General features: G+C 38.0%; 1 protein-coding gene across 11 annotated transcripts in view; it reads right to left on the minus strand.

The window, feature by feature from the left end:
* The window catches only part of ZNF618 (zinc finger protein 618), a 236,285-nt gene that overhangs the window by 87,346 nt on the left and 126,906 nt on the right, over positions 1–22,033 (minus strand). For all 11 annotated transcript variants that reach the window (XM_056812409.1, XM_056812410.1, XM_056812407.1 and 8 more), the window contains one exon: positions 14,529–14,572. In XM_056812409.1, coding sequence (XP_056668387.1) covers positions 14,529–14,572 — 44 coding nt within the window. The remainder of the gene's footprint in view (positions 1–14,528; positions 14,573–22,033) is intronic.

Below are 22,033 nucleotides of genomic sequence, written 5' to 3' on the forward strand. Positions count from 1 at the left end.
TTAACTATTATGTTTCTTGTTCTTTATATTGATCATTTTTTATGACAGAGTAACATTCCATTATATTCATAAGATTGTTTAACAATTCCTTAATCAATGGACATCTACTTGGCCCAACAATTTTGGAATCACAAAATTAGATGATCTTTTCTTAATCCTCATCCTTGACCTCTTTATGGTATTTGACACTGTTGACCACCTTGTCTTCTAGAGATTCTCTCTTATCCAGCTTGATTGCATTTCCTTGTCTTTTGTCTCCCATGCCCTATGCATAGGTTTATATATCCCAGGGCTCTGTCCTCTTTCAGTACACTCTTATCAGTGAGAACATCAGTTCCCATGGGTTCAATTATCTCTATTCAGATGACTTCCACAATTATAAATCCAGTCCTCATTTCTTTCACACCAATTGCAAACTACCTGCTAGACATCTCCATCTGGATGAATCATGGACATTTCCAACTCAACATGTTCAGAGAGAACTCAATACTTTCCCCCCTAAACCCATCCTTCTTCAAAACTTCCCTATTTCTGCCAAGAGCATCACTATTCTTCTCATCACCTGAACTTAACACTTCAGTGTCAACTTTAACTCTTCCTTCTACCTTAATCTCCAGGTCTCATCAATTACCAATCTAGTAAATTCTTTTTCCATAACATCTATTAAACTATACCCTTCTTTTCATTCTCCCAGGTACCTTATAGTTCAGGCTCTCATTGCCAATTCCAATAGCTTTCCACTTGGCCTGGTGCAACAGTAGATAGAGTGCAAGGCCTAGAATCAGGAAGATTCAACTTTCCTAATTTCAAATCCAGACTTGGACACTTACTAGCTGTGTGACTCTGGGTGAGATATTGTTTACCTCCATTCCTGATCTGCAAAATAAACTGGAGAAGGAAATAGCAAACTACTCTAGTATCTTTGTCAAGAAAACCCCAAAATGTGGTCACAAAAAGTTGGACACAAATGAAACAAATGAACAACAAATCTACTTGTCTCCCTGGTTCTATTCTTTCCCACCTTTAATCTACCCTTCACAAAGCTACCAAATTCGTATTCCTTACCCACCTCATTTTTGTAAAGATATTTTATTTTGCCAATTACTTGTAATAATAATTTTCCACATAAATTTTCTTAAGTTCTATGATCTAAGTTGTTTCCCTCTCTCCCTTCTCAGGGCTGGTAAGCAATTTGATCTGGGTTATATATGCAATATCATGTAAAACATATTTCCATGTTGTCCATTTTCATGAGAAAATACTAAGATAAAACCAAAACTCCAAAATAAAAACCCAAATAAACTAAAGCAAAAATTAATATGCTTTGATCAGCGTTGGTTCAACTCCAATAGTTCTTTCTCTGCAGGTAGACAGCATTTTTTGACCTAAGACCCTCAGATAAGTGCCTGGATCATCCTATTGCTGAGAGTAACTAAGTCTTTCACAGTTGATCATTCCACAATATTGCTATTATTGTGTACAATGTTCTCCTAGTTCTGCTTATTTCCCTCTGTATCAGTTCATATATACATATATATTTCCAGCTCTTTCTGAAATCATCCTGCTCAATGCTTCTTATAGCACAATAGTATTCCATCAGCATCAAATACCACAATTTGTTCAGTCATTCCTAATTGATGGACTTCCCCTCGATTTTCAATTCTTTACCACCACAAAAAGAGCAGCTATAAATTTTTTTGTACAAGTAAGTCTTTTCCCCCTTTTTAAAAAATCTCTTTGGGATACAAGACTTAGTAGTGTTATCACTGGATCAAACATAGCATTGTTTTATAACCCTCTGAGCATAATTCCAAATTACCCTCCAGAATGGTTATATCAGTTTACAACTCCAGCAGCAATGCATTAGTGTCCCCATTTTACCACATCCCCTCCAACATTTATCACTTTCCTTCACTGTTATATTGGACAATCTGATAGGTGTGACATGGTACCTCAAATTAGTTTTAATTTGCATTTCTCTAAGCAAGAGTGATTTAGAACATTTTTTCACAAGATTATTAATAGTTTTTATTTCTTCATCTGAAAACTGTTTCATTTGTCAATTGGGGAATGGCTTGTATTCTTATAAATTTGATTTAGTTATCTACATATTTGAGAAATGAGACTATCAGAGAAATGTTACAAAAATATTTTCCTAGTTTGTTGTTTCTTTTCTAATCTTGGTTACATTGGTTTGGTTTGTACAGAAACTTTTTAATTTAATAAAGTTAAAATCATTCATTTTACATCTTGTAATGCTCTCTGATCAATCATAAATTCTTCCCTTCTCCTTGGATCTGACAGGTAAACTATTCTATGTTCCCCTAATTTAAGAGTATCACCCTTTATGTCTAAATCATATATCCATTTTGAACAAATCTTGGTATAAGGTGTGATACTGGTCTGCTATACTGTTTTCCAGTTTTCCCAGAAGCTTTTGTCAAATACTGAATTTTTATCCCCAAAGCAGATCTTTGGGTTCATCTAACACTAGATTGTTTTGTAATTAGCCCCTAATCTATTCCACCAAATTAGCATTCTTAAAGCCCAGGTGTGATTGCCTTCATGTTTCCCCATCTAAAAGCTTCAGTGTCTCTTTACTGAGGCTAGGATTTACAAACTCCTTTGGCATTTAAAGTCTTTCACAGTTTGGTACCAACCTAACTTTTCAGATTACTTCCTCTCTAACCCCCAAACATAGAAGGTCCAGACAAATTGCCTAGTCCTCTATGAGAAACCTTTCCTAGGGCCACTCCAAGAGTTTTCATAGGCTGACACCCATATGTCTGGAATGCTTTCTCCTCAGCTCTTCCTGGAATCTCTAACTTCCTTCAAAGCTCAGCTTACAAGCCATCTTCTAAAGAGATCTTTCCTAATTCTCCCAGTTGTCAGATTCTTCTTCCTCACCCTGCAAGTGTTAAATTTGCTATCTATCTATCTATCTATCTATCTATCTATCTATCTATCCCTCCATCCATCTATCTTACATGCATACATGCATCTATGTCAATGAGTATATATGTTGCATCCTCCAGAGCCAATTTTCATTTTCATTTCTGTGTATCCTATGCCAATAGTTTACATAAAGAAATCTGTCTCAGGACTGAAGGCAGGTCTCTCTCCCAACAAATGGAAGCACATGAGCTTTGTGATGGTGATTTGCCTTGTGGAAGCCTCTTTTCACAGCTTCTAGGTTGAAAGCTAGGTTCCAGGGTGCTGAGGCTGTCTGACTTTCAGACTAAGTGGGTGGTGGTGAATATACTTTTGGAGTATTACAGTCTGTCTTTAGCTACTATGACAAGAATCATGATGTGAATAGTGTTACTACCACCTGGGTACAAATAAGCATATCTCACAGCTACCACAAATCCAGCCACCATAAATAGTCTCTCCCCTTACAATTCTGCCCATGTCTCCTTACTTCATGGCATTACCCATTCTTTAACAACCTTCTAAATTATCTTCCTTTTTCATTCCTGTCATATATTGCTGATATATTTTAATAAATAGTCAAATATAAAAGATTAGATTAATGGATTAAAATTATTAACTTATTAAAACAACTCTTAACAGTTCAGAAATTCAAAATAACCTACAGTATATAAATACATCATTAGTCTGAAACAATTCTTATACACTTAATTGTCTCCTATGTATGGTATCAGTCAGCCACAACACAATGTAATATTACAAGAGGGGAAGGGGAAGTTGAAATTTAGCTATTAAGAGTTAATCTCCTAGTTAATTTCATAAATAATGAAAGGCAGTTTCTGCAGGCAGCCCTTCAATGGATAAACTCCAAAATTTGGCTGGTGAGAGCTTTCTGTGTAACACTATAAACGTCAATTCCAGCTGTCTTGGCACCCGAGAGACAACTCTGTGTCCTTAACTACAAGTTACACTTAACAGCACGTCGTTCCAAGAAATATCTTTAGTTTTTCCATGTCTCTGGCAGTGCTACAGTTCCGTCTAGTTAGTAACACAACACACATGGTTCTCTGAAGATGCAATCTCATCATACCTTCCTTACAGAAATTCACTGAACATCTATAAAATTACAGAGCCCTGAACTTGAGAAAGAAAGTATGAAATGGTGGAAAGAAAGAACATTGGCTCTAGGGACAGAAAAATCTGGGATCAAATCTTGCCTCTTCTTTTCATTTATGTCCTTGAGTAAGTTGCTTTGACCTCTATGGGCCAGAGTTTCCTCATTTGTAAAATGAGAGCGCTAGATTAAATGGTCTCTTCTAGCTTTAAATCGAAGTTGATGAACCTTTTCTGCAAAAATTCATTTAGCAGACAAATAAATAAAATAAATTATTAAACTCTTTACAGTTATAGAGTTCTGGACTTCTGAAGGTTTTTTGTTTGTTTTCAAGCTGGAAGGAACTATTCATCAGCCATCTTAATTTTTTTTTAACCCTTAACATTTGTCGTAGTAACAAATCTAAGACAGAAAGCAAGGATTAGGCAAACAGGATTAGATTTCCTCAGGGCTACACAGCAAGAAAGTATCTGAGGCCAAATTTGAACCTGTGTCCTCCTAAATCTAAGTTTAGTGATCTAACTACCGTACCACCTAGTTGTTCCCAACTCTCTCATTTTAAATATGAAAAAAAATTAAGGCTATAGGAAGGGAAGGGATTTTCCCAGAATCACATCCTTGGTCAGCAAACTCCCTGTCTGGAGCCTTTCTAAGGAGCCTGGCTGCCCCTTGCTGCTTCAGAACCTGGAAACATAAGCCTCAAATTAGTCAGTCAGTCCTTGATGTCCATCACTCCTTTTGCCAGACTCAAAGGACAGTCATCCCCCCCAGCCACCTAAAGATGTGAATATAGTCTTTCAGAGACTCTGTCACCCCCACATCCATACCTATTTTGAGAGGCAAACATTTTAACTTGAAAGGGTTTTTTTTTTATTCCAAGTTCAAAGCCCCTAGCTCAATAAAGTCTGTGAAAGACATGTATGTTCTTATTATGTATCCTTAATTGCTCTTCTAAGAAAGCTGGAAAATGAGTAACCTCCTTTTTTCTCCAACCTTCTTGCCCTAAGGTCCAAGTTATCTTTTTCCATTCCTTCCTTCTTCTTAGAATAAGAGCTGAGCCATTCCAGCTACCTTCACCCAAAGCCTTCCTCCCAGGGCTGGGAAGTCTCCCTTCAGCAACCCAGATGACACCAACATCTACCAGTCTTCAACCTTCTCCAATCATCAGTTCAGAGCTGGACAACTGGAATAAGTTCTTAGATGTGTCCCTGGGTCTAGTACCTCCCATCTATGCAAACTGCCAGATGAATATTTCTAAAACTTCAATCTGACCATGTCCTTTCAAAACATGAAAACTTTAATGATTCCTTACCATTTACAAAAATAAAATCTAAACTCCCTAGTCTGACATTCGGAGACCCTTTATAATTGTGCAATAATCTTATATCCCATGGGTAAGTTTGACTTTAACTCTGAGGAAGGATCCAGACCAGCAATGTGTTACTCTCCAAACTCTGCCACCATGCTTCTGTTTCCTTTTTCTTCTATCCTTGAAGCCCCTTTTTCCCATTACAGAATTCCTCCTGGAACTTCCATTTTGAAAAAGGGCCCAGACTAGCTACCCCTCACTCTCCCAACTTCACTTCCTCACTTGGGTAACTCCTCATTGCTTTTTTCAGCTCTTTTTCATGTGTTGTCTTCCACCATTAGAATATACCCCTTGAGAGGAGGGACTATCTTATTTTTGGCCTTTCCTAATATTTTCAGAGCTTAGAAAAAGGTACTTGGCCCATAGTAAGTTTTCAATAAATGCTTGCTAATTTGACCTAAATTATTTCCCACTCTCCAATGTGAATATTTCTCTCTGGGGGCAACTAGTGGTCTAGTGGATACTGTATTAGGTCTAGTTTGAATCTTACTTAAACATTTACTAGCTAGCTACGTGACCCTGGACAAGGCACTTAACCCGTTTTCTTTAGTTTCCTCAGCTATAAAACTGTCATAATCGTACCTATCTCTCATGGTCATTGTGAGGATTAGAGGAGATAATATTTATAAAAGTATTGGTATACATTAAGCACTATATAGCTTATTCCATTCTCCTCTCCAACTAAAGTGGTATAAACATTCCCCAAACATTGTCATATATTTTTCTGACCATGGGACTTTGCATGTAATTTTCTCACCTGCATAGATTGTCCTCTTCTTCATTTAAATCCTGTTTGGTGGCTGTTGTCCTTTATATTAAAAGAGGACCAAAATGGCATCACTATGTGGGGGTCAATGTAAAGTGTGTCTGTCTGTGGCTGATCAGGCCAATAGGAACTCATTCTACTCCTTCTTTGAAGCCCAGCTTAAGTTTCATCTCCTCTAAGAAGTCTTCCATGTCTAGACAACAAGCTCTCCTTCATTTGAAATTCCTCCAGTATTTAGTTTTGACTATTTGCAGAACCTAGCATACATGCAACTGTATCTTTTGGGTATCCAGGTTCTTCTTATTCATCTCAATAATATCCAATGCTGCCTAGCACTAGTGACTTCCACCCAAAAATGCTTATGTGCTGATCTTAATATTCCCATCTTTCTTTGCCCTGACCAATCGCTTCAGGACCCTAGATCTTTTACTCCCATATCTGCCTGTCAGACTTCTAGCCTACATAAAATCTATAGCACAGCCCAGAAAAATCTGTTTTTTTCAGGCCCAATCTGTCTCTGCCCTAGCCAAATCCTCTCCTACCTGGTACCCTCTTCCTTCCTCTCCTATTTCATTCTGATAAACCTCCTTTCCCTACTTTATACAGTTAGAATTTCCTATGTCAGTTAACTTCCACTTTCCTGGCTAATTAGAGACTTCTCTCCTGCAATTTCAGAGGTTGGGAAAGCAATCAGACAAAGGAAATTCTACCTCTTCTTAAAAAGCACTTAAGCTCCTTCAGCTGCCTCAAGTTGCCTTGACCCCTGAGCTGCCTAGCAGAGGCATAGTGTGAAGATGGACATAGCAATACCCTTCAGAGAATTGGTGAGAGATCATTTAAAGTCCTGAGGACAAGCCTCTTTCAAGACCATTTTGGATTAGCCCAAAGGCTATATGATGCTTGAGATTTTTGGAGTATATCCCTTCCTTTATTATCTGGCTTTGGAGGGGACCATTCAAGCTTCAGTGTAGGAGAAAGCACACTATCCACATTATAGAAGTATCAGCTGATGTTCTTGTTTATGGGATGGGCATGCTATTCCTTCCCTTTTTTCCCCTGCCTCCCTCTCTATGTTCTGTTAGATATTCTTGTCTTATGCCATGTAGCTTTCCCTGAAATGAGGGGCTTTTAACTTGGGTACTGTGGGAAGATTTTTGGTTTTTAATATTATCATGATTGTACTTCAATATAACTGGCTTCTTTTGTAATACTATGTCTTTTCTTTTATGTATTTAAAAACATTATTCTGAGAAGGGGTTCATAGACTTCACAAGAATGTTCAAGGGGCCCATGATACACAAAAATGGTTAAGAACTCCTGCCTTTGTTTTCAGAAGAAGAAATCAAAGCTACCAATAGTCATATGAAAAAATGTTTTAAGTCACTATTGATGGAGCAGCTGAGAGGCTCAGTGGATGGAGAGCCAGGTCCAAAGATGGGAGATCCTGGGTTCAAATCTGGTCTCTGATACTTCCTAGCTGTTTGACCCTGGACAAGTTACTTAACCCTCATTGCCTAGCCCTTACTGCTCTTCTGCCTTGAAACCAATACACAGTATTGATTCTAAGATGGAAGGTGAAGGTTTAAAAAAATTTTTAATTAAAAAATAATAATAAATCACGAATGATTAGAGAAATGCAAATTATAATAGTCCTGAGATACCATATCACACAAATAGGTGTGGCTAATCTGAAAGAAAAGAAAAATAACAAATGCTAGAGGAGATGTGGGGAACAAATAGGGAAAATAATACCCTGTTGGTGGAGTTGTGAAGTGGTCTAATCATTCTAAAGAAGAATTTGGAACTATGCTCAAAGGGCTATAAAACTGGATATACCCTTTGATCCAGAAATAGTACTACTAGGTCAGTATCCCAAAGATATTTCTCACTACCCTCACAACCAAAAAAGGAAAAGGACGTATACTTTTAAAATTATTTGTAGCAGCTCTTTTTATAGTAGCAAAGAATTGGAAAAGGAGGTGTAAGAGAGGAAAGTAGACTCATCATGCTAGAAGACCAACTGGAGCTGCTTTCCTCTCTTACAGAGGGAATGCCCATCAACTGGCAAAGGGCTAAACAAGTTGTCGTATATATGGTTGTGATAGAATACTTTTATAAGAAAAGAATGAGCAGGATTGTTTCAGAAAAACCTGGGAGGTCTTATGTGAACTGGTACAAAATGAAGTGAGCAGAACCAGGAGAATATTATACACAGTAACAGCAATATTTCAGCAATAATTTAACTGTGAAAGACTACTCTGATTGATACAAGGATACAAAATGAGAACTGATGAAGTCTAAGTGTAGCCTGAAGCATTTTTCTTTCAGGTTTTTTTTTCTTGGTGGAGTGGGGTCTTTTGCAACAAAGCTAAGATGGAAACAGGTTTTGCATGTCTTCACATGTATAATCAATATTATATTGCTTATCTTATCAAGGAGTGGGAAAGAATTTGGAACTCAAAATTTATTTAAAAGTGTTTAAGAATTTAATGTCATTGGAAAATAATTAACAAAATAAAAACAGACTTAAACCCCCACTGCCAAGCCCTTGTCACCTTTCTGCCTTGGAACCAATACATAGTATCGATTCTAAGATAGAAGGTAAGGGTTTAAAAAGAAAAAAGTTTTAAGAGAGAATTCCTGCTTTAAATTCACAAATTAAAAAGTCCTATTGATTTCAGCATACATCAGTCCATCTGATTCTTCTGCATTGTCCCCCTGAGCCCTAGCCATACACTTATTAACACATGGTCCAAATTTAAAACCTTCCCTACTGAGAATTGGGACCAAGTGTTGAAGCATGATATGAAGAACCTAATGGTGGCACATATAATAATAAATGATACAGTTTTACAGTTTCTACAGACTTCCACTGGTTACTGGTCTACCCCAATATGCACATAATAAACATTGTCTGAAGTAGAATAGAATATTTATTTGGAATATATTTGGAAAGGCAAAGGTCTACAAATGGAAGATTCTTCCAACTTCAAACAAAATTTCACCAGGCTGTCAAATCAATGCAGGCTTCAACATATCCTACCAGTCACTGTATTTCCAAACTCACATCTACACATTTCTTCCTAAATGACTACAATGGGCACAACCCCCAAAGTAATTATGCCCAGAATCTAGACAGAAAAAATACCAATAAACTGAATGAAAAGAAGGAAAGAATTCCTCTCTCTTCGGGCAAAGGGATGCCCATTTGCTAAGGATGTTGTAGAAGAGATCCTGCTTTAGAAAGGGCTTGGACTAGGTGATTTCTGGCATGCCGTTCAACTCTTAAAGTCTCCATTTTATGATGCATTTATGATATTTCTTGCAGCATTACTGAGTTTTGGAATCTCTTATCTGCTTTCTCAGAATTCCTGGGAACTTGAGAATTATTGTGTGCTACTACATACAGACACTGTGTGTGTGTAAAACATAGGAAAGTCAAATTTTTGACTAGCTAGTCTTAATAATACATAGAGGCTTGGGCTTTTAAAGAACACAACAATACGATGATTGCCACTAAATAATTATACATAAGGAATCATAAGCATTTCAAAGATATGAAAGATAACCTTTCTTAAGTCCTGTTGAGTAAACTTTAAAAAAAAAAGAATTATCAACCTACCATTTTTTATATTAACCATATTTCATTGATAAGTTACATCCACACATGTACACAGACAGAGATCAATCGCACACTTCAATTAACTCCAACTAGAAGGCACCTTCTGGCTTGAAGAAAATCTGTGGTCTTAGGCAAGAAGCCTAAATCACTTACAGTAGAAACTAATTAATTAGGTCCATACTAATTCATATTTGTGGTACCTCTGATAGGAACTGAACTGGTTTCCCTGTGAATTATCTATGAAAAAATGGTTTACTATGCAAATAAATAGTATAAAAGAAGATGCAGGAGTAGTATTCAGTCTCCTTAAGATATCAGATTGTTTTCACACCCTCCTAAAATAAAAGACCTCTGGAGATAGCTGGCACAGACCTTAAAAGGGCCATCTAGTCTAACCCCCTCATTTTACAGAGGCTAGACCTGAGGCCTCTGAAGACTGGGACACTTGTCCCAAATCACACAGGTACTTTATAGTCATATCTGATATGTCCACAAATAAAGGAGATCACATCCTGTACTTTTTGTCTGCTTCACAGTACCTAGCACAATGATAGGCACATCAAGAACGCTTACTGCTTGTTATAAATCAATGCGATAAACCCAAAAGGCCCTTGTCTCTTCAGTAAAGGAGAACTGGCAGGAATTATGCTAAGAAGTAATAATAATGCTTTCCATTTCTACACTGCTTTAGAGTCTACAAAATATTTCCAAATACTTTCTGTCCTTTGATCATCTCAACTACCCTGAGATAAACAAGCAAGCATTGTTACACCTGCTTTTTATAGATGGGAAAACTGAGGCAACACCAGCTATAATAATATGAAAGAAAAGCTAACATAATAAAAGCTGTCCATGTTTTTTTCCCAACATGCAAATATGTGCATGTAGCAAATTTGTGTTGACCTAATTGGTTCATATTATTATATATACTTATATATACTTAAAAATAGGAAAATACCAATTCTTCTGCAATCTTCTAAAATTGAAGCCTCTGACTAATTCAGATGCGTCCCTTCAATGTACATGAATGAGGAAGGTTTGGCTGTATGTGCACTTAGGTAATTTGTAGCTTTTGAACAGATTCTACATTAACCCAAAGTGCCTATGATGCTAAACTTATATAAAACTGGCCCCATTTAGGTTGCAAGGGAGTAAAATAAAACCACATTAAGTTGTTTCCTAGGATCAGAAACACCAGAAATCCCTCCTGTCTTCTAATTCCTAAGTAGCCTGTGTTGTTGGTTTTGGTCTTTGGCCAGAGGCCTTTTGGGGAAAGATCAAACAAGCACACTCTGGGCCAAAAGGAAAAAGTTGGACAAAGGTGAAGCAGTCTGTCATGTGGCCAATGACCAGGACAAGAGCCCAGCTCTATTTCTTGCTTTCTGGGGGCCTGAGTTCCTTGACACCATAATATGACAAGAGAGGGAATCTGAGGTCTCTCCCACTTTTCCACATTCTAAGATCCCTCCCACTTTAATATTTTACATTCTATGCTCTAATGTCTTCTCTACTCAGACCATCACTTCCATGTCTCACTCCATTTCCCATCCCTCCACCAGTAACCTGGATTCATCCCTAGATCCTACGGTTCTGACAAGTAAGCTTTCATTTTATCTTGCCCTGAATGAATAGGTTTTCAGGTCACTTCTCAGTTATCTACATACCATACTGCCCTGCATACATACTTCCCTTTTCCAGTTCCCCTTGATGTATTCCCTCACTAGAATATAAGCACCGTGTGGGCAGAGACCCTCTTACTTATAATTAGCACAGTGCCTGGAATATCAAGAGCATTCAATAAATCTATCTATCATACTTCCCACATATGCAAAAGGTCTTGGCCAAATTATCACACACACACACACACACACACACACACACACACACCAAAATTTGCCACTTCTAAAATAAAGTCAGTAACCAAAGGCCATATTTCTTACCTCCCCACATCACCCACATATCATAGTTAAATGATTTATTATGCTGAACAGGATGATATTTGCTTAGAGTGCCCTCATGTGTCTCTGCATTGTAACACTGACTTCAGTGTTTTCAAAGGAGGTAATGTTACTTACTTTTCATCACAATACACATGCAAGACAGACCATCAGCTCTTTGAGGGTAAGAACAGTCATTTTTCATCTTTAAATCCCCTAACATATAGTGTCTATTTAATAAACGTTTGTGAAATGAGCAAATCGTGGGTCTCTTCCACACCTCTCAGACATTCAGAAATTTGGGGCTTAATTCATTACAATAAACATTTTTTTCACCCTTGCTTTAGAAACTCTCAAGAATCCCATGAAGACATGGTCCTGAGACAGCTAGATATCTTAATCCTATTTGTCTTGTCCTTGTCCTTCTGTCTTAGAACTGCAAGTAGGACAGAAAATAAGGGTTTGTTTTTCTTTAATGGCCCTAAATAGTATACACAGTCACATGATCCTGGCATCACCACTGACCAAGAGTCTCAGAGCTACTGTGTACCCTATGGAGTTAAAAAAGTATATTTGAGTGCAGAAATCAGAACCCTTAAAGAATCAGATATGTCATTTAAGAGCTATAGTATAAGCATTAGAAATGTCACACACACAGAAATTAAGTTTACTAATGACACAAAATATATTGTCTCCCATTCCCATTTTCCCCAACCTTTTCCAGTTATAACTTCTTTCCCTGTTCCTTAGTATCCCTGGCAGCAATACCTCCCAATACTAGATTTTCCCTCTCACAAATAAGCAGACTTCTTTTCTATCACCACTTCAATCCTACCCCATGTTCCCTTGAAATAACGGCCACATTTCCAAAGCCCAGTGATTGATTATCTCAAGTGATCCTTAACACACAATGAAACAGGTAGCCAAAGTAAGATAATCTCCATTTTAGCAATGAAACTTAAGGTTCATACTTGAACAAAATCATTCAACTAATATATAGTGAAGTCCAGAATCCAACGGAGATGTCCCGACTCTAAGCACACTGACTCTTCTCCCTCTGCCATGCTACCTTTCTATGCTCCATCAATACGGATAGGAATATCTACCAGATCACTCTCCACAGGAAGCCAGCCCAGAGTGGGGAAAAAAGTTTGCCAAAGTACATCCCTATCTTATTTCCCCCTGGCTCCTGTCCCTTCTCCCAGAATGTGGATAAACTTCCCACAAATTAATCCTTCCCAAAAAGTGATGGACTTATTTATTCAATCTTCCTTGGAGGGGGAGAGAACAGCAAAGATGCCTGAAGAAAATGAGGATGGGAAGGAAGAATAGTCGGTTTGGTTCAGGCAGGGAGAGGTATGTTATAATTCAAAAGGTTCCTTATCGCTTCACAAGGGTATTTTGGGTTACACTGCTGGGTTCCTGCTAATTCCATTTTCATAGCCTGATAAAGGAGAGAATAAATTAGATTGTGATTGGGTTGGTTGAGGTTTTAGTCTTTTTTCTTCTGGAAACTCGTACATGAATGAGATTTTAAAGCAGAATTTCTTAAACTGTGGTCCATGAACTTCTTTTTCTAAAACCCTTACCTTCCATCTTGGAGTTAATTCTGTGTATTGGCTCCAAGGCAGAAGGGCAGTAAGGGCTAGGCAATGGGAGTTAAGTGACTTGCCCAGGGTCACATAGCTGGGAAGTGTCTGAGGCCAGATTTGAACCTAGGACCTCCCATCTCTAGGCCTGACTCTCGATCCACTGAGCCACCCAGCTGCCCTCAGTCTATAAACTTAAAAAAAAACTTTTTTAATAATTATATTTCAATACGATTAGTTTCCTGTCATCCTATAAATATTTTATGCACTTAAAACTGTTATTCTGAGAAAAAGCTTCTCCAAAATGCCATAATGGGTGAATGACACAAAACGAGTTTTAAGAATCCTTTCTTTGGGGGAAGCTAGGTGGCTCAGTGGATAGAGAGCCAAGCCTGGAGACTGGAGATCCTGGGTTCAAATCTGACCTCAGATACTTCCTAGCTATACAAAACTTAAACCCAATCACCTAGCCCTTACTGCTCTTCTAAGACAGAAGGTATAGGCGGAGGGTGGAGGGAAGAACCTTTGCTTCTCATCTGTTATGAAAGAGCTTGCGCATTACAAAATGTGACTTTTTCAAAAGGGAAGGATGTAGAAGGCTGAAAAATGGATCAGGTTTGAGTTGAAGTTAAAATTCTGAACAACAAAAAAAAGTAGCATCATTGTTTCTACATATGTGTTCTCCTTCCTCTTTTATTCTTCAGCAAATGAAGTCCCCCTGTCTGAAACAGAGGTTTCTTTTTTATACAAGACCACCAAAGTTTAGGAGGACATTTCTTCCCAGTCTCTAACAATATGTAAATATATAAAGAAGATGCCTATAACTATGGGAGTAATTTGCCTAGGAACTAAAGTTTTTCTTTATACAGATGTGTCTTTATCTAATTTGTGATCCTGGCCTTCTTAGTACCATCCTTCAATCAGGCCAGGGCACTGGAGGAACTGTTTTGTATTCCCTAATTTTTCAAATTGTCTTGTTTTGTCCTTTCTGTACATAGGCTGTATTCATTCTTCTCTCCACTCCATATGATCACCCTGCTACACACACCCCTGCCCCCATCCTCAGTGGAATGCAAAATCCTTGAGGATACAGACTGCTTTTCACTTGGTCTTTGGATCCCTTAGGTCTAGTCCAGTGCCTTCTATATATTTTAGGTGCTTAATAAATGCCTGCTGAGTTAAATTCTGAAGGGACATTACCTGCCAGGTGTGTTCCTCCTTCCGGTAGCACTGGCCCCTTCAGCCTAAAAAAAAAAACAGAAAATATCTCTATCAAGGGATGCCAAAAACAAGTCCAAATTCACCCTCACCAGCAGGAATATCCAATCTAGCCAAGGAGAGCATGCCCATGTGGGAGCCATTTCACTAAAGTAGCCTCAGGGATTAAGTAAAGATGTCCCTTATCTCTAATAACAGTATCTAACTTCCTTCTGTTGGAAGGGTTAATCACAGAGACACTGGAAGAAGCTGCTACTCCCTTCCTACTGACCCAAACTCTAATACCAAGACAGAAGAGCCATGCTTTACCATTCTATAACTGCTCTCTTAGTTCTGTTCCTTTAAATCTTGTCTTGGTACCCATCATTTCTGCAAACCCCAAACACCGACAACTGCAGATTCCCAGGGGACTTGGTTTAAAGTAAGTAACCAACTAAATCTAAGATTGAATTGCACCATTTTTATTTTCAGCTGGGATTTCCAATAAAACAGGAACAGCAGATTTATTCCTGCCAACTGGAGAAAAATCCTATTACATTAAAATATTCTATCCTTCCATCGTGAATACAGGCAAGAAGTACAAGGATAGTGGAAGGTATTTTTTAATATCTTTTTGGAATGCTGACAAATGAAAGTTGCACAACAGATGAGGTAATGGCAGGTGATGGGCATGGGAGAAGCAGGACTCCTGGGTCCTCATTCCCTGCTTGGCATAAGACTCATTTGCTGATTTTGGCAATTCATTCTAATCACCAAGAATGCACTGAACGGGGAGCTCAGAATGAAAACTGTATGGCCCCTGTATCTTTCATTAAGTAATGAAACATTCAGCAATAATCTTAACAATACAAAGCCCTTACAGAAATTTACTGAAGAAAAAAAAAGGCCTAGAAAAAATCACTAGATTGTGCTTCCACAAAAGCTAATTAGAAAAACAAGTTCACTTTTCAGTGTGTCTATGCTACCACAACCAAACAGTTGAACTGTGGGGATAGCAAAGCAGTTGCTTCTCGCAATAATTCTGAAGAAGGCACCAGCCTCACTCTTGTGTTCTGAAACAAAAAGAAATAGGACCTTCTGGCTGGTGATCTAGCCTGGATCATTCCACTACATATGATTCCAAAACTAATTATCTAAGGAAAAGGATAAGAGAGAAAGAGAATGTGACTATGTGAAAACATAGACACAAGCCAGGTAAGAATTCTCCACTACGGGGCAAGATGGCTGGTAGGGTCTGTTGGTGGCTTACTCTGTGTGTCTCTCTGTGTTCTTTTGGGCTGTGTGAATCCTTGACTTTGCTTTGTGACACCTGAAGTCTCAGACACAAAGATAAAGAGTTCTTCCATTATGATTCTGTGTCTCAAACTCAGACAGTTATATCCTCTAAACACTTTCCTGGTCCTTCCCAACTCTCTCTTAGGGATGTAGAGGTAATAGCAATCTATCTTCTACCGCTCTTGCCCCTGACCTTCTAAATCTTCATCTCCTGATATATAAAATGGAGATTCTAGGGCTATATTTTGATCATGAAAATAATATTAATTACATTGGCAGGGTTCTTTTAACTTTGCAAATTGCAGGAACAGGCAATTCGTGTGCTGCAGGATGGGGGCCAACCAACGATTTCGATAAAATCCTATTTATAATTTCATTTGATGCTCACAAAAACCAAGACAGGAAGTTCCATCCACAAGACTTGTAAAAGGTTACAAAGTTAGCTATCTGCAAAGAAGGGATTCTTTTCCTCACAACGAATCGCCCGTTCCTCCTGAGCACAAGGTACATGTTTCTGGGATATGGGACTAAGTAGGTAGACCTTGAGAAATTTTAAAAGAGAAATTTCCAGTTGAAGGTTTGAAAGTAACCGTACTGTCTACTGAGCCAGAAAGTAAAGTCTGATTCAGTTCAGTCATTATTGCTAGTCATTTGTTAAGGCAGGTGTGTTCTCAGCAAGGTATCAGACACAACTGTTGGGAGCCATCACATCTAAGCTTTAGAGCTGGGGACCCCACGTAAAAGAAGATCAAGAAACAGCGGATGCTTTATCTGTGCCCAAGAATGGCATGCGGAGTCTATCTGGGGAAACTACTGACTTCAATAAACCTTCTGCCCAGCAATTTCCAGCCCCAGTTTTGCTAACAACCCCCATGTTCCTTCAGAGATACAGCTGACTGCTGGAGGGATTCTGCAAAAAATTCTCAGAATGTTATTACTTTTAATTAGTTTCAATTTGAAAAGCCCATACACTCAATGGTACTCTTTGACAGATGAAATCAAGCCAACAGCATAAGAATGACAATCATGGAAAGGTTGAGAATCATGGCCTCTGAGTTCGAGGGTAGAGAGAGAACTTTAGCCCCGCTCTTGAGTAAAATGAATACTACCAATCCCCTCTTACTGATGAGCCCACTATGAATGGCCAGGAGGAGCCAGAGATTTGTCAAAAGAAAGCCACAGCCAACTACTCCAGGAACCCATCAAGGGATGACCAACTACTCTTGCTCAGATCTGTGAATGGCCAATTGGAAAGAGAAAGTGCTGTTCAATATACTTAGGTATATAAGACACAACCTTTATTCTGCTTACTCTGCCCTGAGTAAAGAAGAACATCAAGCCATCCCACCTGGAAGGAACCTAGTCCCATTCCTTCAGCTACAGTTACACACACACAATCTCCTTAAAATTTGGTTCATAGAGAGATGCTATCATCCCTTCCCCTACCGCCCAAAATCTGCCCCATAGTTGCTCTTTTCCATCTTCTTATTACGGGTTTTCTTGGAAAGACAATATTATTCCAAACCCAGAAATTTTATTTCTGAATTTGTGCAAATGTAAGTTATAAGACATTAGCTGCATTTCACATTTTGAGCAAATGGCAGGAACAGGCAATTCGTGTGCTACAGGATGGGGGCCAGCCAACGATTTCGATAAAATAAACCCTTTTTTAATTTAAATGCTAATGCACTGAATTAAAATTTAATAACTGAGGAAATTGAAAAGCCGAGCAGGAATATTGGAAATAAATCCAAGCAGAAACAGCTGAAATTAAAAATTCTAGGGAGTGGGAGGATGGCAACTAAGCTGTCTTATATGATTACATTTTTTTTTTCAGAATGAAGGAAAAAAAAATCCTATCTCTGGCTGGCTGTAGGGCAGTAAATCCACAGCACTGTGATTTATTGCTCAATTTTCCTGAGGGAAAAAGGCTTTCTTTCATGCTGAAATATTTCATAAATTTCAAGCCAGCATAAATTCTTAATTTAAAAGTTATGGAGGTCACATTTAGTGCACTGGGAAGCTTCTGAAATCTTAAAGGAATAGCAACCACCATCACCAAAAAAAAGAAAAAAATCACAATTTTTATTTCTAAAAAAAAAATTCATGAGGTAAAATTTCATTATTGAATATTTCTCTTGCCTAGCTGGAATGGAAGCACTTGGGGGACCAATGTGTATTGGAAGCTTGCTGCAAGAGATGAAGAGATAAAGATTTAATTCAATTACAAAAAGGCATAATTTTTTTCCCTCTCTCATTTTTTTTAAAGCCACTTGAGAAATTTCTGGTAAAAATTTCTTCCCTTCATTGCACGGGAAAGTCCAGGGAAGGGAGAAGGGGGAAGGGCTGCGCCAATGTAATTGCTTTGGCTAGATCTCCAATCTTTCACAAGCACTGATATGTTCATTTCTCATACAGCTGTTCAGCTACAGGAAGAATGGTGGGGCACCCATAATTCCAAGCAATCCATCACAAATTAATGATTTGTCATGCACACACAATGGGGGGAAAAACAGCTTCATGGGTCCCTGCAACTACTAGACTGCTCAAGATTGTAGCACGTCCTTATGAAAATTAGATCTATGTCAAAAGGAACCTAACCACAGAATATAGCTCCAGGGACTGCAGAGACTATGCTTGAATTAAAAAAAAAAATCCAGCTCAGATAATTGATCAAAGAACCTGATCTATATGGAGATAATTGAATGACAGCTGTAGTATTGAAAGCACTATCTAGTGAGTCCTAATAGCTTGGGGGGTGGGGGTAGGTTTGGAGGGAAGAAAGGAGAGGGAAGCAAAGGAAGATTCCAGAAGTGCCTAAAATATCCCTAGCTCACTGCTAAGGAATGGGAAAAAATGGTTGCCCTGTATTTACTGATGGTACCAACAATGAAACTGGTCAAGGACAGAGGGTGAAATTGATCGAGGCTAACTACATATTCCCATATCTCCCATTTTTTGGGACAATTTCCTGGGAATTTTCTGCCTACCCCCTAACCAAACCAAAAATACAGTTTGCCTTCCTTTGCAAAGCAAGCAGGCAAAATTGTAGAGATCAGGGATGATGAGAAAGTGTGTTTTATTTTTAACCTATTTATCTAAACAAACAAACTAGGATGTAGCTGTGATAACAATATAAAGATAGGCTTAAGGCTGAATAAAAATCATTCTGATTTTTCTGAGATTCTGGGTAACAACCGGTTTGGGTCCCCCCCCCACCTTTACCCATCATAACAGCAACTGTAAGGCCACAACACAAAATTCAACAAAACTCCCCCCCTGTTTAAAGTCTCATGCAATGTTAAGAGTCCTGTTGGGAATCGACATTTTTCACACATGACTTGAATCAAAACAGGCTTGAGATCATAGATGACAAAGGATCTCTGGAAAGACCAACTGATGCTGGAACTAAATATTAAGTTCTTCGTTCACAATAAGCAAATGAAAAAAGAAAAAATGAGAGAGAGAGAAATCATTCAACTGTGCTAGTTCTTTCCTAATTTTTTTTATTTAGGTAAATGTGATAGGGTGCAAAATTATTTCTCTGATGTAAAGATGCATCATAGGGAAAATGAAATCTTTTTGTGTGTGCATTGTTCCTGTATTTCCACTATCCAGAATAATCTACAGTATGATGGGGGCCTCTTGGAATGACTTGGACTTTAATTTTAAAAAAAGGTTCTCTCTTCTGCTTTAGATTTTCTGACTTTCAAACAACCCAGATTGTGCCGGGTCCCGGTCAGTTGGAACATTCCAAATCCTAGTCATCCTTCAAGGCTCAGCTCAATTCAATTCAACCAGCATTTTAAAAAATTTCCTACAATGTGTTAAGCTCTGGAGATAACGACAATATTGATCCTACTTTAAAGGAGATGATAGTCTTGGGTGGGGGCAGAAGGGTGAGAGGAGAGAGATCTGTATATAAACAACTATGATATAAGGGAGAGTGGGGTACATGCAAAAGACTGGTCTATACAAAACACCATAAAAAACTGGAAGGGAATGATCCTTTCTATCTGGAGGGTAAAGGACATTAGTTAGGGTCGTCCAAAAGAAATGCTCTTCAAAAAACAGAACCACAAATTTCAAACAAAAAGAGTACTTAGTCAAGTTCAACCCCTTCTTTTTAAATAAGAGGAGAGATCTGACAATAGTAAGTACATCGTCCAAGGTCACACAGGAGACAAGAGACAGAGATGAAATTTGAACCCAAGTTTTCTCACTCCACAGCCAATATTCTTTCCAAAGTACCTTATTATCTCCTGGTGATAGAGAAAAATCCATATTAGGCATGGAGGCCAACATGAAAGAGGTCATGATGAGAAAATAGATCTGTTTGACTGGAATAGGGTCAAAGAAGGTTAAAAGTTTTAGGGAAGGCTTGTGAAGATCAGGATCAGGAGTTTATTTCTTAAGAGTTATTAGAGAAGGGAGTAGCAACAGAAATCAGTTAGGAGGTAATCACAACAGTGAGAGGAAAAAGAAGAATACCTGAGTAAGGCTGGTGGCAATGAAAGTAGAGAAGAAAGGACAAATACAAGAGATGATTCAGAAAACCTCAATAGGTATTAGACTAGGTATGTGGGTAGAGAACAGAGAGAGTAATAGCAAGCATGAGTTGCTGGGATCATATTGGTGCCATCAAGAGAAATAGCACTGTTTTGGGGAGGGGAGGGAGAGGAACAGAAGCAACATTTGTTGTTGTTTGGGGGTTTTCTTGGCAAAGACTCTGAAGTGGTTTGCCATTTCCTAATCCAGACCATTTTACAGACTAAGAAACTAAGGCAAATAGGGTTGAAAGAATTGTACAGTCACACAGATAGCAAATTGTCTGAGGCCAGATTTGAACTCAGGAAAACGAGTCTTCCTAACTTCAAAGGCTGACATTCTATTTAATGGGCCAACTAACTGCTTGATGGGACACTAAGTTGTAGACAAAATGACTCTGAGGTGTCACTGTTTATTAGTTTGCACACTAATATAAACACCAAACAAGAATTCTAGGGCAGTTGGGAGGGGTATAAGGGAGGATGCAGGTGTGAAGGTAGTTATTTGTGAATCATTTATATTGATGTGATCACTGAAGCCACAGGAATGAATGAAATCACCAAAGGAAGGAATGTCTGAGGTAGAGAAAGAAGGCTCTTGAATAATACCAATGTTTAGGGATAGAAGAATGATAAGGATTCAGCAAAGAAAACAAAGGAGTGGGCAGAATGATCATGTAAGACAAGAAAACAGATGGTATTTAGAGTGTGCATGGTCAGATACTATAAAGGGGTCAGTGAGGTGAAAAGCAGTATTGTCTCCTTGCCCCAGGGTACAGAGAGCACAAATGGGAATGAAGCACTTCTGGAAAGGGACTAGGACTTGGAGTCATGAAGACCTAGTGTCAAATTCTGCCTCAGACACTTTCCAGGCGTCTTTTTTAACATACCTCAGGCTGTCCTCTATTGAGTTTTTTTCCTCTTTTTCTAAGCTTCTAGAGATATTTATTTACACCAAGGGATCTTAACCTGGGGTTCTAGAACTTTCTTTTTTAATATTCTGATAACTACATTACAATATAATTCATATCCTTTGTAATCCTATATATTTTATTTTATGCATTTAAAAACATGATGCTCAATGGAATAGATTAGATATGCAATATATGGGGTAAATGACCTTAACAACCTAATGTTTCATAAACCCAAAGAACCCAGCTTTTGGAATAAGAACTTACTAATGAAAACTTCTGGGAAAATTGGAAAACAGTATGGTAGAAGCAAGGGATAGACCAATATCTCATACCTTATATACTAAGATTCAGTCAAAATGGATATACAATTTAGATATAAAGTGATGCTATAAGTAAATTAGCAGATCTTTGGAGAAGGAAAGAATTTATGACCAAACAAAAGAGAGCATAAGATGTAAAATTAATAATTTTGATTATATTAAATTAAAAAGCTTTTGTATAAGCAAAACGAATATAACCAAGATTAGAAGGGAAACAGCAAACTGGGAAAAATTTTGTATAACAAATTTCTCTGATATAGGCCTAATTTCTCAAATTTAAAGAGAACTAAATCAAATTTATAAGAATACAAGTCATTTCCCAATTGACATATGGTCAAAGGATATGAACAAGCAGTTTTCAGATGAAGAAATCAAAGCCAACAATAATCATATGAAAAAATGTTCCCTAAATCACTTGATTAGAGAAATGA

Source organism: Monodelphis domestica, chromosome 1 (assembly GCF_027887165.1).
Source record: "Monodelphis domestica isolate mMonDom1 chromosome 1, mMonDom1.pri, whole genome shotgun sequence".
NCBI lineage: Eukaryota > Metazoa > Chordata > Mammalia > Didelphimorphia > Didelphidae > Monodelphis > Monodelphis domestica.